At 35.1% G+C, this 24220-nt stretch overlaps 2 protein-coding genes and 1 long non-coding RNA gene across 4 annotated transcripts; all 3 read right to left on the bottom strand.

Annotated features, from left to right (window-relative positions):
- Positions 1 to 702: 702 nt before the first annotated feature.
- LOC130996016 (uncharacterized) lies at positions 703 to 2001 on the bottom strand. Its single transcript, XR_009092346.1, has 2 exons — positions 1798 to 2001; positions 703 to 1008 (listed from the first exon to the last, which is right to left on the bottom strand). It is a non-coding gene; the product is annotated as an uncharacterized LOC130996016 (long non-coding RNA).
- A 69-nt stretch (positions 2002 to 2070) lies between these two features.
- On the bottom strand, positions 2071 to 3711 carry LOC130994058 (uncharacterized). The gene is made up of 5 exons (XM_057919094.1): positions 3473 to 3711; positions 3065 to 3379; positions 2898 to 2990; positions 2721 to 2822; positions 2071 to 2634 (listed from the first exon to the last, which is right to left on the bottom strand). Exons 1-5 carry the CDS (start codon positions 3572 to 3574, stop codon positions 2071 to 2073), a joined length of 1176 nt encoding a protein of 391 aa, XP_057775077.1. The 5' UTR covers positions 3575 to 3711.
- Positions 3712 to 15832: 12121 nt separating this feature from the next.
- On the bottom strand, positions 15833 to 19446 carry LOC130995975 (truncated transcription factor CAULIFLOWER A-like). 2 transcript variants are annotated; one of them, XM_057921505.1, is made up of 8 exons: positions 19046 to 19446; positions 17204 to 17285; positions 17055 to 17119; positions 16878 to 16977; positions 16737 to 16778; positions 16445 to 16486; positions 16195 to 16328; positions 15833 to 16131 (listed from the first exon to the last, which is right to left on the bottom strand). In XM_057921505.1, exons 1-8 carry the CDS (start codon positions 19228 to 19230, stop codon positions 16029 to 16031), a joined length of 753 nt encoding a protein of 250 aa, XP_057777488.1. In that variant the 5' UTR covers positions 19231 to 19446; the 3' UTR covers positions 15833 to 16028. The 2 variants fall into 2 exon arrangements, with proteins under 2 accessions (XP_057777488.1, XP_057777489.1); XM_057921506.1 differs by having other exon boundaries at positions 17204 to 17282; positions 19046 to 19445.
- Positions 19447 to 24220: the final 4774 nt, after the last annotated feature.

Here is a 24220-nt window from a genome sequence, read left to right as displayed (position 1 = left end):
TTATAAAAATAATTCAATTACGATTTGTTATTTCCAATATAACCGCTTCCAATTTTATTTTTCTTCGATTTTCTCTATAACTCACAATTCTGCCAGTAACTTATAAAATCATTATTTAAACACTTTAATTTATACTCCTTCCGTCCCACTATAAATGACCTATTTTCATAAATGAATAAAATTTCACCCTTAAATGGTCGAAACTTATAAACGCTTTAAATAAGTTTAGCCAAGCAACCCTAAAACTATTCAATCTGCCCACTATTTTTTTTTAGGAAGAAATTTGCCCACTATACTAAAGAACGGGATCACTACAACAAAATGTCTGATTAGTGACATAATTTTTAAAGAATTGTGACACTTATAATTGTTACTAAATAAAATTGTGACATCTTGTAAGTGAGTAGCTATTATGCGTGTCACAAAAATAAAAATGTCACTAAACTTAGTGACATTTGAAGGTGTAACTAGTTTTTGTGACATATATAGGTGTAGTTATTTTTGTGACATGTAAGAGTGTAGTTATTTTTTTGTGACATGTAAGAAAGTAGCTATTTTTGTCACATTTATAAGTGTAACTAGTTTTTGTGACATGCAAAATGTGTAACTATTTTTTAGATATCTCACCTAATTTGCTAATATAAATATGACCTTACAAAATGAAATAGAAGGTATTCAACTAATATATTCGAGGCAATTGCAAATAGAAGAAATAAATGTTGCTATTATCCATGTCAAATAAGATCTTGAATATTCATGCAATTAACTCAAATAACAAGGCCAACCACCAAAATATGTGGTACAGGGTGAAATATATGCAATTACATGTGTAAAACATTATTAAGAAAATGCTATCATTTGGGAAAGATCGTCCTCAACAACCACTCTTTTTAGCATGCTATTCTTGGCCTTTATTTGGTGATTCCTTATGAAGCTTCAATATATCAAGCAATTTATGCCTTTTCATAGGTGCAAGGAGCCATCATGTTGGAAGCCACGAACTTCAGCCTAAATCAAAGCATCACTTGTTAGAGTGTTTAAAGGAGAAAATGAGAGGGCAAGTGAAATCAAAGCATAGACACTTTCCAGAGACATTTGCCTTATATTTGAACGAATAGCCTAAAAATTAAATCGGAATCAAAACCAGAGAAGCATCAGGTAGGCGTAGTTTGTCATCTATGCAGTCAACTACTCCTCCATTTTTCTAGTAGCTCCAGTTCCAATCTTTAAAAGCACTGGTGCTCTAACTCAATTTAAAGCTTTTAATCAAAGAGTCAAATTCTTCCAGCCACATACTAGTTTCAATCTCCAACATCATCCATTGGTACAAAGTCATACTTTCAATGACATGGAAGGTGCATAGAGAAGCAGGGGAAGTTCTTGACTCACACAAGTCTAATGTTGGTGTACATCTAAAGAAGTTAAGATCAAACCAACGACATCTTAAACTAAATTCAAATGTTCAGAATGAAATAGAACTTTACTTCAGGCGAAATCCTATACTAGCCAATGATATGAAGAACAGTACTTTTAAGTTTTCAACTTTTCTTCAGAGAGTCAACATTTCCAGCCCTACAAGTTCCTCCAAGATCATCCACCCTCATTGATGAACATAGGAGAATGATAATGCACACACAATGAAATAAAATGAGAATTCTTGAGTCAAGTTAATCAAGTTTTGGGAGCCCCTAGTGAAGTTAAGATGAACTTTAAGAATTTTTATAGTTCAATAAGCAGCAAGAATTGGAGCTACTCGCGATGAAATGAAAGCTAAAAAAGGGTATTGTTGATGGATACCTGGATGCCATTAGGTAAACTCATTGATGAAAGCATCAGCACTGCATCCTGGCTGAAATTGATCTCCAGCCTCCAACGCTTGGGTGCAACCTTAACAGGAAAGAATGGTTGCAAAATTACATTGTCATAATTCGAGTAATTCGAGTAACTGAAACCAAAATTACATCGTCATAAGCTCATTGCATACTGCCTTCCTTAGCTTGATTGTGGCAGAAATCTAAATGAAATTTCAGAGCACATTCCACATGTAAGAATATAAAGAATTCAACAAAATCACAACTTTATGAGAAAATGAAGAAAGTCCAAACGCCTACCTTGAACACTTTTTTCTGAACTCATTTCCATTTGGTTGTGACCAAAGTCGTGTAAGCCCAAACTCCCGAGAGCCATTCTATTGCTGATACTGATAGTACTTTTTGTCCCTGAGCTCGTTTTCAGATGGTAGGATCTAAGTAAGTCCTCTGTACCAGCTCCAAATGTTGTGCGATATAGTAGAACTTCATCTCTTAAATTGCCTATAATTCCGTTCGTCTTTACCATGTATGCATTCATCACATTTTCTTGTGCAACAAGTTGCTGTTGTTGCTTGCTAAGTAATAGCTTGAGCTGGTCTATTTCATTGTCATGAGCACTGGAGTTTTCTGATTCACTTTGCATTTGCCTAAGTTTGGCTCGGAAGGCAGTCAGAGATGATTTCGTGACACCAATACCATAACCACGGGCTCGACCAGGCTTATCATCACCCATCAAGTCATACCAAACTGAACTTTCTAATTCAACAGGATTTTCACAAGTTCCTTCATTTTTACGCCTAACAATTTCTGATTTGGCAGCAATCTATAACAAAAAAAAACAAACAAACAAACTTAACTTTACCAAAAATGCTATAAATAGTTGTATGAAGATGAATTCAAAGAGCTTACCATAAATTCCTTTGAATCACTCTGCACATAAGAACCATCTCTCCTTTTATGTGTCAAGTCAAAAAATGTAAGTGGCCCAGGATGTTCTTTATATTTAATGACCTATTAGAAACAAGAAATTTTCATTTTACACATGATTCTTAACAAATATAAGAATATATCCAAAATAGGCATTACATGCTCATCTTCAACTTGAGCATAACTCTTGGTACCAGTTGTATGAGTATGACTTTGAGTCGCACGAGCTTTTTTTCCTTTCTCGGATAGTTTCTGTATATAGATAGTAAGAAATATTAAGAATTTAATGAAGAATATAATTTAAAGAAAATGAATTACTGTACCACCTTTGCCTTTTCAGATTTCATATTACTCTTGAATTTAAGCCATTGATGATTAGCAAATCCAGGTGGAGGCTCAATCCGATCAAGCTCTGCCAAAATTTGGTCTTCACGAAATTCATGAAATGTCACTCGATGTTCCAATTCTTCACCATGAACACCACTAGCTTCCAGAACTGCTTTCAGCTTTTCCCTCAATCTAGCATGTGTCTTTTTATATATCTCCTTTCTTATCCGATACTTGTTGTTCCTGAATTTTATGCCCATTAGAGCAATTAATACATTGTCCACATTTTCATGTCTAGGGATATAGAATTTCTCCTGTTACAAAATAAAGAAAATACACATTAGCAAACATTTTTCGATACATCCAAAATAATATTTGAAAATAACATTTAATGAAATTATTGATACCCGCACAGCTCTCAGCAGCTCAACTCCAAAGGCATGTTTAACATCATTAAAATCATTTAAATCTGGCGAACAAAGATTTGGTTGTTTAACAAGTTTCATCATGTATCTTGTTAGAACTCTTCTAGCTGCTCAGATCGGTTGGCCATGTTCATTGACATTTACCAAAATTCTCAAACCTTTAGCCAACTTGAAAACATCACTAGGTTTCATTCCCATTCTTGTCAGTTTCACATGGCCTTTCTCATCTGTCATAGAAAACCAAAGCAGCTTACTAAATATATATGTAGCTTATAACAAAAGAGTTGTAAATAACACAATAAGTTAGTGAATTAAAATAGAAAGGGGGGGGGGGGGAATGGATGGGGGAAAAGAGTTTACTAGAGTTTACAGAAACATTACCTACAATCTCAATATTTTCAAGTACATTACTCTCAGAAACTTGAACGTGTGAATTGCCATCATTGTTGTTAGATTCACTATCATCTGTCTCGGAGGAAGAATGAAGGTGGGATGGTGAATGAGGAATGGGGCTTGGCTGTGTGTAATTACTATTTAATGAAGGTGGACGCAAGTGGTCGAAAATAGAATCTGAAGAATGATGTGAATCTGAGTCAGTAGTAAGAGGTCGTGAGAATGTGGAAGATGGTGGCTGTAGAGAACTATAATTTGTTGTTGGAGGGCCTTTCTTGTACTGAGATATTGTCACTTTGGATCTAAACATGGTCAAAACATTTAGATCTGCAATGGTGATGTCAAAATTAGTAGAAATTAACTAATTAGCAGTAAAATAACTTCATAACACATAATTCTACTTACAGACAAGTACTGTACAATTTATATCGTTTTGATTCCAAACTTCAAACTTCAAAGGCAACTCCAAATTTCTGCAAACTCTTCGGGTCCTGCATGTTTTACAAGAACCAGTAGAACATATGTGAAAAATATTTGCCATTTGGCATTAGGAAAAACTCACAACACAGATGCTAGCAGGAAATATTAAATCAATCGTCTAGCAGGAAAAAATAAGATTAAAAAATAAAAACAAATGGGATTATATAGAAGCTATAGATAGATGCAATCTGGACCTAGGAGGCCTCTAATAAATGGCATCTGCTATGTATGCTGCAGATGCTCATTCCCAAATAACAGGTAAATAAGTAGTTCAGACAAAACATAGATGTGCAATTAGTAGTTCCAATGAAAAATTGTTACAAGCACCAAACAAATAAGTTCACACCTTTGTCATATAAATTCCTCCTCTAAATTTGAACCCATATCATATAAATCCCTAGGCTTTGTCTCTACAATATGCATCCATTCACTCTCTTTGCCATCTTGTACATAAAACACTTGTTTTGCATTAGTGGACAAAACAAATGGATCATCCTTCAAAGCTTCACCCGTGTGGATCAACCTTGAAAAGCTCACTAGAGGTAGCCCATACTTGTCTTTTTTTAATCCTCTAGATGAATTTATATTAACCAAATCACATCGAAAAATCACCACATTGCCTTTTTCATAATAGTCTAAGTCATATATATCTATGATAGAACCATAATACTTTTTAACTATATTTTCCTCATCCCCCCTCTTTGACTTCAACAACCACCCCTGAATTTTGAGTCTTTCTGTAGATTTCTTGATCCTTTGTATGAAATTTAAAACCGTTGATCATGAAAGCTTTGTATCTCTTTGCGTAACTGTTTGGCCCTCTTGCGAGGGCTACTATTTCTTCGTCACAGTGATGTTTCTCCATTATTGGAACCTACAATTTTATGACATTAAGTTGAGACACCTATAAATTAATAACTACAGCAGCCTCATTTTAATTCATAGCTAACTAACTACACACCTGTTGTTGAAGCCAGCCAGGAAACTCCTCAACTACCCACTTATTCTCCACATTTTGATTAACTTGTCCATGGTGTATGTTTCGTCGCTGCTTTAGGAAATGTCTGCGACCATTGAATGAAAAAATTTACAAAACATAATTCCAAATATTGCTAGAAAACCATTGAGAAAAATAAACTTACTCTAAATATGAAAAAGTTTTAGGACTTTGTAGTAACACATAGCGATGTGCTTGAGCCAATGATAACTCATCAAGTTTCGTGATTTCAACTTTTCCAACAGCTCTACCTCCAGACTTGAAAAAATATTTTTCCTTGCTTAAGATGTTATCATCGTATCTACGAGGCCGATTAAATCGAGTCTCAATGCCTTCAAAATATCTTGAACAAAAGGTGAGGCACTCATCAGCAATATACCCCTCTGCAATTGATCCTTCAGGCTAAGCTCTATTTCGAACATAAGACTTTAAACGCACCAAAAACCTCGAAATGATATACAAAAAGATTATTTTCATGCTATATAAATATTTAGGAATAAATATTAAGGTAGTAAGTAATAACATATTGTATAAAATACCTTTCAATAGGGTACATCCAGCGATACATAACTGGCCCTCCAAGCTTAGCCTCTGAAGTTAGGTGAATAATGATATGTGCCATAATAGTGAAGAAACTCGGAAGAAATAATTGTTCCATTTCTGACAAGGTAATGCCAACTTCAATCTCTAACTTATCCAATTCTACAGGATCTAATACTTTACTGCACAACCACTTGAAAAATGAACACAAGTCTGACACAACTTTCACCAGTTCAGTTTTCTCTCGAGAATGCATAGAGGCTTTACACATTATTGGCAATATATCTTGCATTAGAATGTGAGCATCATGACTCTTAAGGTTTGACAATTTTTTTTCCTTCAAATTCACTCCTCTTGAAATATTTGATGCATATCCATCTGGGACTTTAAGGTATTTTAATACTTCGAGGAATTTGATCTTTTCACTACTAAACATATTGAAGCACGCAGCAGGTACATATGAATTTTTGTCCAAATAATCTCTAAGATGAAGATTAGGTCGTATTCCCATTTCCATAATGTCCTTCCGGGCTCTCTCATCGTCTTTAGTCTTTCCATCAATATTCAGTAAAGTTCCAAGAAGATTGTCACATACGTTTTTCTCAATATGCATTACATCTAGATTATGCCTTAGAAGGTTATGTTTCCAGTATGGTAAATCAAAGAAAATACTCCTCTTCTTCCAAAGTTGTTCTTCCACATGAGCATATTCTTCAATAAAGTCATCTGGATCCTCAAAAATATTATTAATTGAAGTGTCTTCGTTCTGTCTAATCTTTTTTCTTGAAGACTTAGATGATTTACCATATCGAAATATGGTACCCCAAACTTGTTGTAGAATTTGTGATCCACTTGGTGTTTTTGGTGGCCTTCTAAACTCTTGAGTGCCATCAAATGAATCTTTTTGATATCGATAAGGGTGAGAGTGCTCCAACCACCTTCGATGACCCATATAACTGAACTTCTTACCATGTTTTAACCAAATAGAACATGTAGAGTCTGTACAAATAGGACACGCAACACGCCCCTTTGTACTCCATCCAGACAACATGGCATATGCATTGATAGTCCACACCAATGTAGCTTGAAGTTTGAAAGTTTCATTGGCAAACACATCAAATGCATCTACCCCGTGCCATAATTGTCTCAACTCACATATTAATGGCTGCAGAAAAATATCTATATCATTGCCTGGACCTTTTTCTCCTGGAATGATCATTGATAAAATCAAGGAAGTTTGTTTCATGCACAACCAAGGTGGCAGATTATATGGTTTTAGTAACACTGGCCAAGTGCTATATGTTGTAATCATTGTTCTAAAAGGACTAAATCCATCACTTGCAAGCGCCAATCTAACACAGGATCCATAGCAAACTCCGGGTAGAGCTGATCAAATCTTTTCCACGCTTCACCATCTGCCGGATGCCTTAACAAACCATCTGTTGTACGATCGGTCTTATGCCATCTCATATCTTTAGCTGTTTTTGTTGAAGCATAAATCCTTTTAAGCCTAGGAATCAAGGGAAAATAACGCAATACCTTTGCTGCCTTTTTCTTTATATGTGTATTGGGTTGTTCATCTATTTCATGTGTTTTTGTATCCTTACCTCTATCTTTCTCTTCAGTTTTCCACCTAGAAGAGCCACACACATGGCAAGTTTCCTGGTCAACCCTCTCCTTCCAGTAGAGCATACAATCATTGGGGCAACTGTGAATTTTCTCATATCCAAGTCCCAAATCTTTACACAATTTCTTAGCTTCATAAACAGAAGTTGGTAATGAGGTCAAAAATGGAAATACATCCTTTAAAAACTCCAGCAACATAGTGAAACCCTTGTTGGAGAGTCCTCCCATGCATTTGATGTGAATCAAGGTCAAGTTGAAGTATAGCTGTGAGTACTTGCAATTAGGATACAATTCTTTATCACATTCTGCTAGTATTTTCTGATATCGTGAGGCGTCAACACCACACAAATTATTTTCAAGGTGTTGTTCACTTGGCGGAATATTAGCATGAAGACCTTCGTTCTCAGGGGCTTGACCCTCACTAAACTCACCGATTTCACAGTTTGAATCTCCACCTAAATCAGTTCCTAATGCAGCATGTATCATATCCCTAATTGTGTCACTCTGACTTGGGACATCTCTCTGAATAGAAGTTGTTTGAGACACTAGTTTTCTTATGTAAGAAGTGTCATATTCTGACGATACATGTTCTCCGTGAAAAGTCCAAGTAGTATATCCCGGACAAAAACCATTGAATAATATGTGATGAAGAACCTTTTCAGTTGAAAACCTTTTGCCATTACAACATTTCAAGCAGGGGCAAAGTATATTTTCTTGAGCTTCCATGGCAAATTGTATGAATGACTCACATCCACTCTTATAAACATCACTAACCCTCGGTGCATTAATCCAACTCTTGTCCATTTTAAAACTAACAAGCTAAAAGCAAAGAAATTGTATAATTTCTAGAATTAATTTTGTAGAACTATAAATCAACAAGGAATATATTCATATACAATTGCAGCAAAACAAAAGAAGAGGACAACCTAAGAGAAATCCCTATTCAAAATTTAAATTGAAAGTTTCATATACAATTGCAGTCAAGTTTGCTTAATTAACCAGGAATTCAAACTCAAAAACTAGAATCAAATAATTTCACCAAAATCGTCTAAAGCAGTCAAGGAAGGAGATTGAGAAACTTACAACTTAGAATGACTACTGTGAGACTGAGCTTCAATTAGAATACACGAAAGCAGAGCTTCAATAAAACAATCGGCGATAGCTAGCACAGATATACAAAATCTGCAAGACGTTGCAGATCAGAATGACAAGATAAAAACGATCAACACTAGTAACTAAGCATACATATATATATATATATATATATATATATATATATAGGGTCAAGTTAAACAGAGAATTATTATATATTTTATTTTGAACAAGTCTATACATTTTACGAACAGATCAACATAACTAACGAACATACGTATTTAATAAAAAAAGAGAAAAACTCGCCACCAGCAGGATTCGAACTCGGGGCAAATTGCTGTTCATGCGGTACATTGATTTGTTCGTAAAAATTGTAGATCTGTTCGTTTTTATTTCACGAATTCTCTATTCTCTAAATATTTAGCATTCTCTGTTTAACTTTTCTCTCTCTCTATATATATATATATATATATATAATATAGCAAAAAACATAAATCAGAGTGGTATTTTTTGGAAATTGGTATAGCTAGAAATTCCAAATTGGTATATCACTCGACAATCGGCAAATTGGTATTATCAATCAACAAATTGCTAAATGAAAGGAGAAGTGGTATTATCCAATTTGCTATAAATCGACAAATTGGTATTATGTTATATACATATCATCAATCAGCAAAAAACACGAAGAAGCAGATACATGCAATCGACAAACTCGAGCGAAACAAATAATACACAGATCGAGTAGTGAAAATGAAAGGAGAAAAGGTTTGCCTGAGAGAAGTGGTGAGCTGATCTCGGTGCGCTGTCTTTGTTGATTGTATTTTTGCAGAGAGGAAAATGGGGGGGAGAGAGAGAGAGAGAGAGGGGTTTTAGTGAGAAAGAATGGTGCAGCTGGAACACAAATTCGAAGGAGGTCAAATGAAGGAAATCACAAATTCACAATTTTTTTGGTAGCGAAGAACACAAGTTTTCGGCAGTGATAAGCAAATTAGCCGTTGTAACTAACCTGAAGCATAATCACCATTAATATTTTATTTATTTATTTTTAATACTTTGCATGTCATTGATATCTGTGCTCCTTTACCAAACAAATTCAATATCAGCACTTATATATTTAATTATTTTAATTTATCAAGCAATGGGGCATGTTGCTATTTATTAGTTTAAAAAAAAATAAGCACCGAAGCAAGTGAGGGAGGGATGGGTGTGGGGAATCTCCTTCTGCCTTTACTTCACTCAATTAACATTTTTTACATTATTTTTATTTGTAATAAAAAGATATTGTGACATCCATATGTCATTAAAATATTTTGTGACACCTTGAGATGTAGCCAATTTTAGTTACATAAATAGGTGTCATAAAATTTATGACATTTTAAAGTGTAACAAAATTTACTTACACATATTTATGTAACAAAAGTATATAGATACATGTATTGATGTAACTAAATATTGTTACACCTAAAAATGTCATAAATTTAATGACACTTATCTTGGTGTGACTAAAATAATGTCACTATTAGAACTTTTTTTGCAGTGGATCTTATTTACTTTACAAATAGAAACGATAATAAGCTAAAACATGATTACTTACGTTTCATCACAATATAAATTAACTACTCCAACATATATATATAAACTCTATTAGCATGTATTTAGAGAAATTGAAAGAAGCCAAATATAATTAAACACTTTTATAGTCAGATAACATCATACATATTGCTGCATGAAAATACCAAAAATTAATTAATAGTATTACATTGTCAAGTATTCCACGCAAGAAAATAAATTGCACATGCGAATTTACGTGATTCGATCTTGCGATCTACGTCCCCGCACGAAGAACTCGAGTTATATATATTATATATACACACCACAAACTTTGGTTACAAGCTAAAGAAAGGTTCTCGATCTTCACAGACTTTGAACGAAGACAAGAAAGAAAATTCAAGCTCAATATCTTTTACAAATTGCGCGCCACGCACCCTCTCTGGAAGAGCTTTAATGAAGAAGGTGCAATTAGTTATAACTAACTTCAACTTAGCTTTAATCGCAACCAGATTAGATCAACGACTTATATCAAGTCTTCAATTAAACTTTACTTTTGCAACTAAACCCCATCCGCGTCCGAATAAGTCCCTACGCATAAACACACAACTTCCCTTTAAACACAAATTCGACTTCATTTGAACAAATCAAATATAACAAATCTCTACCGGATTTGTTCAAACTTGCATCTGCCGAATAATCTCCAAGCTCTTCCTGCCAAATGTTTCACTTCAACTTTAATTATGACATAGCAAACTCACCAACTCCAGGCAATGCTCGAACTTTGATGTTGGCAATGCCTTAGTCAATGCATCAACTGCATTTTCCTATGTTCCAACTTTGACCATCTTCGCCAAATCTTTTTCTGTGACATCTGTTATGAAGTGCATCCTGAAATCGATATGCTTTGATGTCTCATGAAAAGTTTGATGCTTCATGAAGATACAATGCATTCTGACTGTCACACTTCAAAACTACATAATCCTCCTCAACTCCAAAATTTGAGGCCAATCCTTTCAACCACATAGCTTCCTTGACTGCCTCTGTAGCATCCATATTGATAACACTCACTTTTCCATAGTTTTAAATATTTTTATGATGTCAATTTTATTGGGAATTGAGTGTTTGATGATTGTTTTATGCTTAAATTGATTTATATATCTTGTGAAATATGATATTTTCTCGTTCTTTGATGAACTATATAGAAATATTGAAGCTGAGTTTGAAAGTATGGCTTGAAGGAAAGTTGTAGATCATCTCGATACGAGTTCGTGAGAGCAAATAGATTGGAAATCGGAATTCAGACAATGAAGATATGACCAAAACAAAAAAACCGCGCGCAGTAGTGAATAGTATCCAATGGGATTTTGCGAGTTTTAAAAAAAAAAATTGAATTTTCGTGATTTTATAAGTATTTTCGAGTTCTGTACTGTATTTATTCTGTGTGTGTGTGTGTGTGTATATATATATATATATATATATATATATATATATATATTCTTTTATTGACCTACTATTAGACACATCTCTTCACCTATTTTCATATTTTTCAATTTTAGACTTAGAACTTTATTGCTTTCATAAATTAGATTTATTTTAGTGCAAGATTCAAGTTGTCATTCTTCCAGGTTTTATCAATTTCATTTATTTTTATTGTTTCTTCTTTATTATTTCTTTGATTTATGTTATGATGTCTATCTAGTTCATTTATCTGATTCTAGGGTTTGTAAATAGCTTATTAGATTTATATGATTGATTTATTGATACGTTTTTTCCTTTCAGTTTCTAATTCACAATTCCTGGTGCTTCATTTCTTGTGGATTATCTGGCCAATATTTGCATGTTTAGCTATTCGGTTTGAGACATAACGAATATATTGTTTAGCGGATTCAAGAATGTATGATATGATACGATTTTAACCTTGAGACCTAGCGGAGATAGGTGGATCATAGGGTGCTATTCTTGTGAGCTTTTCGGATTTAGTAGATTTTCTTGAGACGTAAAAGAGATATAAAATTTACTAATCTACTATCATAACTGCTCTAGCGAGAGTGTATGGTTATTTATGTAATCTCTCATCAGGACTGGATTAAATTGGTAATTAGGATTAATAGATTAATTGTGTGAATTTGATTAATAAAATTACATCCCTAGGATCAGTATTTTATTTATCTGATTTATTTGTTTTTATTTATTTATTTTATTGGAGTCTAGTATTTTTATTCTCCATCTTATATTTGTGTCAGGAAAGGAGACGATGGATCCCCCTGTAACTCGCCGAGGGCGTCCGAAAGGGTCTACCAAGAAGGGAAGGGTCCCTGACTCCTCTATCAAGCACAGACTCCGGCGCATAATCAAGAATGATATGTCTTCGAATTTCTAAAAAGTAGCAGGTCGTGCTACTGGTACCGTTTTGCAAGGCGCCGTTCTTGACACTCCGTCGCCGGTGGAGTTCTTGAATAAAGTGCACAATGCTCAGTCTGGAGGAGTGCTTATGCAAAATTTTGTGGTTCACTCTTCTTTTCAGACGCAGCTCGAGCTATGTCGGCTGTGGTTTCTAAAAGATGGGAAGATATGCTGGACGACGAAGACTCTTTAGACGAGGACGATCCTATAAAAAAGTTCTCATAGTCTTGGTTGTTTTTCAGTTACCCGTGGTTTCTCGCGGGTGCTTTCGCTTGTTTTTGTTTTATCTCTTGAACCTCTTTATTCTTTTTTAATAAACTTTCTATTTCAGCCTAAATATTGCTAGAGAACTATTAGAATTACTTAAGGTATTTTCGCCTATCAGTCCTTGTGGATATGATACTCGATTGTTATATATGCTACAATTGCACTGTGTTTGTTGCAGTATTTTTGTGATCACATATATTCTGCCTCTACTATAGAGAGAGCAACAACATATTGTAGAGAAGATTTCCAGGTAATAGTACAGCCAAATAGGGTGAAGATATATCCATAATGAGATCTCTTGTTATCAATATTAGCAACATAATCTGAATTAGTGTTCCCCAACAGAAATGGCTCAATCAAACTCCCTGACTCTGATATTCCTGAATCACTTCCAATCAACTGATCTAACTGAACAAGATTCATCTCCTTAATTATTAGGTGGTTGATTGTCCTTCTCTGGATTTGTGATTTGTTTGTAGGGCATCTGTGATTCATCAAATATAACATCTCTACTGATAATCACCTTTCCCATTCCAAATTCAGTGCACCAAAGTTTGTATCCTTTCACGCCCTTCAGTAGCCCAACATGACACATTTTAAGGTTTTAGGCTCCAGTTTCTCTTGCTTGACATGTATATAAGCTCTTAAGGTGTGAATAAATTGAGGGGGTACCATACCATAGCTCATCTGGAGTCTTAAACTCCACTGCAGGTGAAGGTGATCTATTGATTATATAAGCTACAGTGACAACAGCTTCTGGCCAGAATCTCTTGGGGCATCCCTGACTCAATAACATGCACACCCTTTCAAGTATGACACAATTAATTCTTTCTATAACTCCAATTTGTTCAAGCTGTTAAGTTCCCCAGAGATAAATTCTAGACCATTATCAGTTTTCAAACATTTGACCTTAGTTCCTTTCTCAATCTCCACCTCACTGCACTAAATCTTAAATTTCTCAAATGCCTCAACTTTATCCTTTAGTGTATATATATATATATATATATATATATATATATATATATCCACAAATCAAAATAAACATAATCTAATGGAGATTTAGATGTATGCTTACTTGTACTGAATGGCAGTTTCTTGCTCTTGCCCAAAATGCATTGTTTACACTGATCAAGCTTGAAGTTGACTGGATTATCAGTTTTCTCCTGTTTCAGTAAGTGATTGAAACTCTTCTCCCCAGCATGACCCAATCTCTTGTACCAAAGCATAGAATCATCTTTCTTTGCAGTGTCACTTTCTCCAGCAACAACCTCAGCTTCAAGGTAGTAAAGCCCATTCCTTCTAGTTCTTTTGAGGAATATTTTGTTGTCTTTAGTGATATTAATTCCTCCATTTTTGAACCTCCATTCATAGCCCATTTTCCCCATAGACCCAAAGTATATCAAATTCCTCTTTCAACTTGGGATGTATCTAACATCTAATAATGTTCTTACAAATCCATCATGAAATCTGAACTTGATACTACCTTTTCCCTTTATTTCACAAGTCTGATTGTTTCCAAGAATCACAGTACCTTCTCTCTGATACTGCAACTCAGTGAACCAGCTTTCAATGGGGTACATGTGAAATCAACAGCCTGAATCCAATATCCACTAATCATCTATGTGATTCTCCACCACATTCAAAGCCTCTGCAATGTCCACTGCTCTTGCTCCTTTTGTCCCTATTTCCCAATCATTTTGATTGCTTTTGGTTTCTCTTCCAAATGATGCAATCTGCCTAGATTCTTACAAAGATAACATGTATGTACTTCATCACAAGTCTTGTTGCCTTTCTCTTGTTTCCTTTCTTGAAATCCTTTTTCTGCTTCTTGGATTTCCCACCTTTCTGTTTGATAGTTAGCCCGTCAACAACACTTTCTTTCTTTTGAGTTGCTGATGATTTCTGCAACTTCTTGGTCTTTAATGCAAACTGCACTTCTTCCAGATATATCATTTTCTCTCCCATACAACATAACATCTTTAAGTTGGTCGTATGAATTGGGAATGACATTCAAGAGGATTATTGCTTGGTCCTCATCTCCAATTTTCACATCAACATTCTCAAGATCATCAATGATCTTGTTGAATGCTTCGAGTTGATCATCTAGAGATTTTTCATCTGTGATTTTAAAAGAGTATAACCTTTGCTTCATATATAGTTGATTGGCCAAGGACTTTGTCATGTAGATTGACTCAAGTTTTGCCCAGACCGCTGCTGCAAGCTTCCCCCTAGCCACATTCCTTTAATATTGTATCACCAAAGCATAGAATGATCGGGCTGTGAGCTCTCTCTCGCATTTTTGCCTTCTTGAGCTCCACTCTCGCAGCTGCCACGATCTTCTCCTTCGAGTCAGTGTCTTTTGCTGTCATAGATGATACTCCTCCATCTATCTTCTTTCAGAGCCGCAACAAGCCCTTGTTGTGTCAGTAATGCGCGCATCTTGATGCACCACAAACCGAAATCATTTTTACCTGTGAATTTCTCCGTCTCAATCCTTGGCATTAATGACATCTCTGCGCCGATTTGAGGTCTCCCGGCCCTTCCCACAAACGAAGCCACTTGTTAAGTATTCGACGCAAGAATGTAAATTGCACATGCGAATTTACGTGGTTCAATCTTGTGACCTATGTCCATGGGCCAAGAACTTGAGTTATATTATATATTCTCACCACAAACTTTGATTACAACTGAGAAATGAATGAGCTATAAAGAAAGGTTCTCGATCTTCACAGACTTTGAACTAAGACAAGAAAGAAAATTCAAGCTCAATCTTTTACAAATTGTACACCACGCACCCTCTCTGGAAGAGCTTTAATGAAGAAGGTGAAATTAGTTATAACTAACTTCAACTTAGCTTTAATCGCAGCCATTAGATTAGATCATCAACGGCTCAGATCAAGTAGTCTTCAATTAAACTTTATTTTTGCAACTAAATCCCTCTATGCCCGAAGAATTGCAATTAAGTCCCTCCGCGCAGAAACGCGCGACTCCCCTTTAAACACAAATGCGACTTCATTTGAACAAATCAAATATAACATACATGCATATTTCATCACATCGAGTTTGGGAGGGTTTAATCACTTTGTACAGTAGAATGTATCAAGACCATACATGTAGTAGGATTAAAAAGTGATTAACACAAAAACCAGAACGCTTATTACTTCCATAATTAATGCTGAGTTGGATTCTTCAAGCAGCAAAGCATCCGAGATTGCATGAGTAGAGCGAATCAAGAGTGAGATCAAGCTCATTTCTTCTAGCCTCCATTGCTTCTCCTTCGTTGTACACGCCTCTGAAATTATTATCATTGTTATTAATAATGTCGAAAAACTTGATTAAGGAAGTAGTAAATTACCCCATGTTCAAGCAAGGGAATTGAGGTGCCATCATGAACGGCGGAGTCGGCGGCGGCGGATGCTGCGGTGCTCGGTGGCTGTGGTGTTGCTGATCCCATGGCTGCTGGGCCATTTCCTGTTCTTTCTCCTTAATCTACATATATATATCATGTACCATACCATTTTAGATAAAATTACTAATATATATTACTAGCATTGTTTCTCAAATAGACAAATATAAACAGGAAATATAGAAGGTGGTTGATGCACCTGCTTTCTTAGCATGGTATTCTGCTCTTGTATTGCTTTTTCCTGTTAAAAGAATAAAAAGATAATGAGATACAGTCAAAAAATACAATAATAGAGACCAATACACATTTAAAGAGACTGCAGCGTGAATAGTAGTAGTAAATAAAATGCATGAAATGTCATTGAATTTAAAGGGAAAACCCTAGCTACTACTACGAATTTAATATGTTCCTAGGCTTTTGATTTGATTTGATTAAAATATACAGGAAAAATGGGATTCAACTATAGCTGGCTAGGCGGTGAAGAGACATACCTTCTGCTGCAACTCGGAGATGGAATCCAGTAAAAGTTTATTCTGCATAATATACAATATATATATATATATATATATATATAAATCATTTAGATATGAAATAAAAATGTTCAATAATTAAAAAATTTATTTATTTATTACTTTTCTGGATCGTATGTTCTTGAGTGCAGTGTCCAGCTGTTGCTCTAGATTTTGAATATCTTTGAGGTTCATTGAGTCAAGATCTTCTCCCATATAGTGCCTGAGACAACCCCAAAAAATGTGAGAATTAATTGAAAATGGAATTAATAATTTGGTTGGATTTAGACATATATATACCTATGATTTCTCTGCAAGAGTTCAATTCTCGCCTTTAGTTTGCTGTGTTCTAGGTTCCAATTAGCCTGCACATATCATCCATCATGTTTGTATTTATAATTAGTCATGTATATATAAATTTAAATAATATAGAAATATTTGAAAATTACAGGCGACTGAGGCTCGTTGGCGACTAGTTGTCTTTCTGCAAATGAGTATCTCTCATACTTCTCCAGAATCCTGTCCATGCTGCTATGCACCCAAAAATAAATCAACTAACATTACTAAATGAGTATGTTAGGAACTTTCTCACTAAATAATTTGATAAAAGAAATTAATTAGGTGAATTCAAATTCTGAATAACCTAACATAGGAGTTTATGTGTGTATATGTATATGTTTGATAAAAGTAGAGACGGAATCTTGAATTTTATTGGACGTAGTTGCATATCTAATAAATGATAAAATGTGAGCTGCATCAACCATGCAATATATACTCCAACGACATCACATGCCTTTTTATTAAGTCACCAATTATTGTACTAACTTTTGAATTAAGTGTTCACCACAACATCAAATAAATATATTCTCGGGTAAATAACATAGGATTGTGATTGTGACAAGTTTTAAGATTATATACATCACTTATTCTTTGTTCGGATTTAATGGACTATTTTATACTACATCAATTATTTTCCCATGCACACATGTATATAAAGTGTAAATTTCCTACACACAGTAAAAATTAAAGAAAATACATTTATCTTTCTTCATTTGATGGATTGCTTTCAAGTACTAAAATTGCACAAACATCATCATACAGTATTTTAACATGATTCCCGTCTTGTCAAGAAAGAACTGTGACTCTCACAAGATTCTCAGATATCAAAGAGACCCCCCTCCCCTCCCCTCTCCCCTCCCCCTAAAAATGAAGAGAATTACAGCAACTTCCTTCCTTTCCCTACTTAGAAAATGACAAAAGCATTCATGTTGATCTGCAGTAATAATTCAAGTTCCAAGATGCAGCCGAACAAGTTATAACTTACAGAATCTAGAGAGCTTCGTGTCAAGAACTGAAAGTCACAACAAGGGACTTTGAGATTTTCATGATTTAATATATACATATATTTGTATATATGTCACACCACATGACAGCATTGCAGATACAAGGACTGGGCTATCTATGTATATCATGGATAAAAACTCCACCCAATTAAATTAGATCGCCCAAGAATATATAATTGTATGCATATATAGTATTTATATTTATGTATGTTCTGTCGTCCATCAACAATTAATTTTGTTTCTGTTGCCCATTGCACCAATTGATTTCACACAACTACTGTGTAACTCTTGTTTTCTTTTTTGAGCAAGCCATGACTCTTGTTATCCAGTCTTTATTTATACATTTTGAGAATTATGTCATAATTTTAGCCTATTATAATTTCTGTTGTCACGAAAGGGTTAACTCAAAAATTTGTGGTCATAAATGATGAAATTCATCATTTTCTAAATTTTAAAGAGAGATAATAGAAAATATGAGTTTGGGATAATAGGTTATTGATTGAAAAAGTAGAATTTGTCCAGTACTGAACATATACATAAAAGATTAATTGATAAGAGATCAAAATAACCTAGAACATAAAATTATTTAGGGTTTTCCGAGATACGTACCAAAAAATAAATAAAAAATCATGGCCAACAAAAATATAATAATCGACCGAAATTGGAAAGATGAAACTCTAGATTTTTAATGATCGTACACAAACAGAGGAAATATTAAATCATAAATGGTGCAAAATCATGAGTAGAAGCTAAAGCATCGATAATAAAGCAGTTAAAACAACACAAGAAAATTGACGAGAGAGATGTTAGAGAAACCCTACTTTTATTTTAAAGAAAGAATGGAAAAAACAGATCTAGGATCACAAAAAGTTTGAATCAGCAAGTATCAGTTAAGGAAAGTGAAAAAAAAGAAATTAAGGTGAGAAATAGAGGTAAAAGGAAAGTTACCAAGAATCAGTAGAATACTCAAAGAGCTTTCCCTTGTGAGAGAAAACAATCAAGGCGACTTCTGCATCGCAGAGCACAGAGATCTCATGCGCCTTCTTCAGCAAACCACCTCTCCTCTTTGAGAAAGTCACTTGTCTGTTGATCTTGTTCTCTATCCTCCTCAGCTGTACTTTCCCTCTCCCCATCTCTCTCTCTCTCTCAATTGAAGCCCAGGAAAAGCCAATTGCAGAGATAGAAGCTAAATAAGGAAACCCTGAGATATAGATGTGTGTTTTTCACCTACACGGATTAAGAAAGTGGTTTTACTTCTTCTACCTATTATTACTCCATTGGTAACAAAATGAAATCTAAGAAATGAGGAATATATGTCTCACGCAGCTTCTCTCACTCTCTTCTTTGACCATTTTTATTATTTCCTAGGGCAACCTAATTTATTGTGATATTTTGTGGTGTAATTTAAATGAAATATGAAAAAAAATTGTAGTAGTTTCCTTTTCAACATATGGTTGTCTGATAAAGCAAGCGCACTAGTGCGATGATGTGATGTGAGAGTAGAAACGAGGGGTGGGTTATTAAGGATGTGCTGTCGAGCTGCGATTGGTGGAGAGGTGTTTCGATCTCGTCGTTGTCCAGCGGTTATGGCATTTCACAGTCCTTGAGAGAGCTACAGATTATATTGATATTGTCCAATCTCCACATCACCAATACGTCTTCGCTATTTTAATATCACCGATTTTCATCACAATCTTATTTTGTATTATCGTCGATTTTAATTACATTTTCTCTTTCTTTTTTTTCTTTTTTCTTAATTACCTGCAGTGGCCTATTCCTGCACACATGATATTATCATATTTTATTCTTTTTCCTATATTCATTAATTACGCGGACTAATTTGAACACTGTCATTGTAAATTTATTTTGAAGAAATTTTGAAACCGAGTGTAATGCAGTAGTTAGGTCTTTGATTGTTGGAGCGAAGATCTGTATTTAAGTAGAAAACAAGGTAATGTATTTTTACCAGTCGATTATTATTATCCATAGCTATTTGATCCTACAGGCTACATCATTGAGAAGGTGATTGGTACGATAGAATGGAATGGGGGGTGGAATGGAATAAAAGTATGAATGAAATGATAAATCTTAAGTGATTCCTATACTTGGTATGTATAAGGAATACCAAAGGAATAGAATGGTGATTCCCATGTGATGAGGAGTAATATGTGCAGAGTAGGGAAAGGATACGAACCAGAGGAATCGACCTCACCAGCGGGACGAGTATGGCAGAAGAAATATACTCGTCAGAAAAATCATCTTCACCAGAAGAGTCATGTTGGTCAGAAGAGTCACCCTCGCCAGAGAAGTCACCCTCGCCAGAGAAGTTACCCTCGCCAGAGAAGTCACCCTCGCCAGAGAAGTCACCAGAAAACGCGGGAGAGCCCCCGCATAAAGACGAAATTACTATTCTATCCTTCGATCACGCAAGGCGCATGCGTCGCAGGCGAATTTACCATTTTGTCCCTCTATGTAGTCTATAAATAGGCCCCGCACTCGTGCATTGTAACTACGCTATCTCTTGTTTTTTAATACAACAGCTATTTTCTCTCTCGTACTAAGTTCTCCGATCGCTTACTTTGCTCTTTCCGATCATCTCGACTAGGTATAGTTTACGATTTCAGCTCTATAGTTTAGGTGTTGGTTTCGTGAAACACCACCATGGATGTAGGAATGGTGATTCCTACAAAGAAAATATACCAAGCAAATGAACGGAATCAAGGTAGGAATCACCATTCAATTCCCATCTACATTCCATCATACAAAATTTTTTAATTAATAGTTTTGTCCGAGATTTAGGAATTTATGTTGTACATGAATTTTGTTTTTCCTGATATTATTGAAAGTTTTATTGTTTGACAATGTATTTTGAGATATACGATTTTTCTTTGTAAATTAACAAATGTTTATCTTTAATTTGTGAGTGTTGTGCATTGTAATTTTGCTGATTATGTCGTTGATGGTTGGCATTGTTCATGTTTTGCGAATCAGTCCTAATTTTGAATTTTTATTATTTAATGTGGTCTTTGTTGTTGTATTGGCAAGATGTTATATAGTTAATCCCTTGAAGCAGCTTGAAAGCACCACAATTTATAGTGTTTATTAGTCGGACCGAATTTTTATATATCAACAAAAAAAAAAAAGGCTTCTAATGGCAATAGTTTTTGTCACTATATGTGCCAAAGTCTTTACTAAAGTATTTTAGTGACAACTTTTATGATCATCGATAAATTGTAGCTATCACTGCAAATCAATTTATTGTGATAGATGATGTTGCCACTGAATATGATTAAATTGTGACGAATGTTTCTTCGTCTCTATATTTTGAACTTTTTAGTCACGTTTCAGGCTTGTCACTATAGTTTTTGTTTGCAGTGACATTATATTTTCGTGACTATAATTATCTTGTTTAGTGACATGATACAACCGTCACAAATTTTTCCAGTCTATAGTCACATTTATTTGTCGTCACTACAATTCCCTCATTTAGTGACATGATTGTTACCGTCACTAAATAAACTAGCATATAGTTGCATGCTTTTATCGTCACTAAAATGCATTCATTTAGTCATATGCTATATATAGTCGTCGCTGATGAAACAAGTATCAACACCTTTAATCGAATAACATTAAATCACGCAGAAATGAACCTGAATGAGGGGATTTGTTTGTAATAGATGGAAAATAAACAACAATTCCACAAGTGTACGGGTGTTATTGTGTACAGTAGCAAGCAAGGTCGAATCCACATGGACCAATTAATATTAATTCATATCCTAAATTATTATTCTCTATCTGGATAACAAAATTGAAGGTTTGATTTTAAAACTAAGAAATATAAATACTGGAAAACAAATAAATCAAGCTGCAGGGAAGAATCAAATAGAAATAAATTATCCCAAGGTAAAGGTTTCAACAGATTGGAAATCTCATCAGATTCAATTCAGCAATCAAGATAATTCTCCTAGGACAATCTCAAAGCAGTCTATGTTGGAATAAAGTAATAAACTTGATTTGTAAAGAATATTCTAGAATTAGAAGAAAAGAAAGAAAAAAGAAATTAGAAGAAATTTGTAGAAATATCTAGAATAGTTGAGAATGAAGAAAAATGTAGAATGGTTGAGAATGTATTAGAGAAAGAGGAATAATCTAGAATAGTTGAGAAAATTAAAGTTAGGATGAAAAGAAATAGATAAACTAGAGAATTCTAGAGAAGTATTAGAAAAATAATAGTTGAGAATATTCTAGAGAATGTAGGAATCATCTACTCACCACTATAAATATGTAACCATGTTTGGAATGTAATGAAAAAAAAGAAAGTTAGAAAGGAAGTGAATTGAAGAAAAGATTGTGTTAGCAAACTCCAATCCTCCCACTCAAATTCTTAAGCACACACACGTCCACAATCAATTTCTCCAAATTTCCTCCTACCAATTAAATAAATTCTCCATTATATATACTTATATTCCAACAAAGTGGTATCTGAGCCATAAAATCCTACATGTGGAATGGCCAACCTACAATCGTTTCAAGTCCCCATTCTCAACAAGAGAAACTTCGACAATTGGAGCATCAAGATGAAGGCGCTATTGGGAGCCCACGACGTTTGGGAGATCGTGGAGAACGGCTACGAGGAGCCGCGGGACGAGGCCGCACTATCCCAACAACAAAAGGATAGATTGCGAGACGCGAGAAAGAGAGACAAGAAGGCTCTCTGTCTCATTTATCAAGTGCTAGGGGACGATGATTTTGAGAAAATCTCGAACGCGAGCACCGCCAAAGAAGCGTGGGAGAAGCTCCAGAACGCGTGCAAAGGAGCGGAGCAAGTAAAAAAGGTACGACTTCAAACTTTAAGAGGAGAGTTTGAGTCTTTGCATATGAAAGAGTCCGAATCGATTTCGGATTATTTTTCAAGAGTCTTGACGGTGTCTAATCAAATGAAAAGAAATGGTGAAAAATTGGAGAATGTAAGAACTATGGAGAAAATATTGCGGTCACTAACCCCAAAGTTTGAGCACATTGTGGTGACGATTGAAGAAACTAAAAATTTGGAGGAGATGACGATCGATCTCTTGTTGGGGTCGCTGCAAGCATATGAGGAGAAGCAAAAGAAGAAGCAAGAAATTTCAGAGCAACTTTAAAAGTTGCAAGTAAGCCCGAAAGAAAAAGAAGAAGGTTCGAGCAATGGCCATGGACAATTCGGGAGAGGACGTGGTCAAGGTCAAGATCGAGGAAGAGGTCGTGGACGTGGACGAGGACGAGGAGGCTTCATCAACAGTAGTGAAAGAAAGGAGTTTACAAATGGTCGGGGGAGGAGCAACCCGCAATCGAGGTACGATAAATCTTCGATAAAGTGTTATAATTGCCATAAATTTGGGCACTATGCTTCCGAGTGCAGAAGTGAAAAAGTAAGGATTGAAGAAAGGGCCAATTATGCCGAGAACACGAGCGAAGCAAATGGTAGTGTGCTTCTGGCATATAAAGGAGAAGCTGGAAGACAAGATGACACGTGGTACCTCGACACCGGTGCAAGCAACCACATGTGCGGGAAGAGAAGCATGTTCGTGGAGCTCGATGAGTCGGTAAGTGGCAACGTCTCATTTGGTGATGAATCTAAAATTCCAGTTAAAGGAAAAGGGAAATTTTAATTCGCTTGAAGAATGGAAATCATGAATTTATTTCCAACGTTTATTACGTGCCCAATATGAAAAATAATATCTTGAGTTTGGAACAACTCTTAGAGAAAGGTTATGATATTCACATGAGAGATTATAACCTTTCAATAAGAGATGGCAAAAATAATCTTATTACCAAGGTGCCAATGTCTAAAAATAGAATGTTCTTATTGAATATTCGAAATGACATGGCAAAATGCCTGAAAGCGTGTTACCAAGATAAGTCTTGGTTGTGGCATCTTCGGTTTGGGCACTTAAATTTTGGTGGTTTGGAGTTGTTATCAAAGAAAGAGATGGTGAGAGGTTTACCATCCATCAAGCATCCCGATCAACTCTGCGAAGGTTGTCTACTCGGGAAGCAGTTCAGAAAGCCATTTCCAAAGGAGTCGAGCTCAAGAGCTCAAAAGCCACTGGAGTTAATTCACGCTGATGTGTGCGGGCCAATAAA

Source organism: Salvia miltiorrhiza, chromosome 7 (genome assembly GCF_028751815.1).
Source record: "Salvia miltiorrhiza cultivar Shanhuang (shh) chromosome 7, IMPLAD_Smil_shh, whole genome shotgun sequence".
NCBI classification, from domain to species: domain Eukaryota; kingdom Viridiplantae; phylum Streptophyta; class Magnoliopsida; order Lamiales; family Lamiaceae; genus Salvia; species Salvia miltiorrhiza.
The sequence above is the reverse complement of the archived record's forward strand: the minus strand, read 5'-3'. Positions and strand labels throughout refer to the sequence as shown.

Coding starts and splice junctions, on each gene's coding strand:
- LOC130994058 (XM_057919094.1), bottom strand. CDS start 3,574: ATGATGAAACTTGTTAAACAACCAAATCTTTGTTCGCCAGATTTAAAT. Junction 2,823..2,897: donor CTCAAGTTGAAGATGAGCAT/GTAATGCCTATT, acceptor TGTTTCTAATAG/GTCATTAAATATAAAGAACA. Junction 2,635..2,720: donor GTGATTCAAAGGAATTTATG/GTAAGCTCTTTG, acceptor TTTTTGTTATAG/ATTGCTGCCAAATCAGAAAT.
- LOC130995975 (XM_057921505.1), bottom strand. CDS start 19,230: ATGGGGAGAGGGAAAGTACAGCTGAGGAGGATAGAGAACAAGATCAAC. Junction 17,286..19,045: donor GAGTATTCTACTGATTCTTG/GTAACTTTCCTT, acceptor TTGGGTGCATAG/CAGCATGGACAGGATTCTGG. Junction 17,120..17,203: donor CCAACGAGCCTCAGTCGCCT/GTAATTTTCAAA, acceptor TGATATGTGCAG/GCTAATTGGAACCTAGAACA.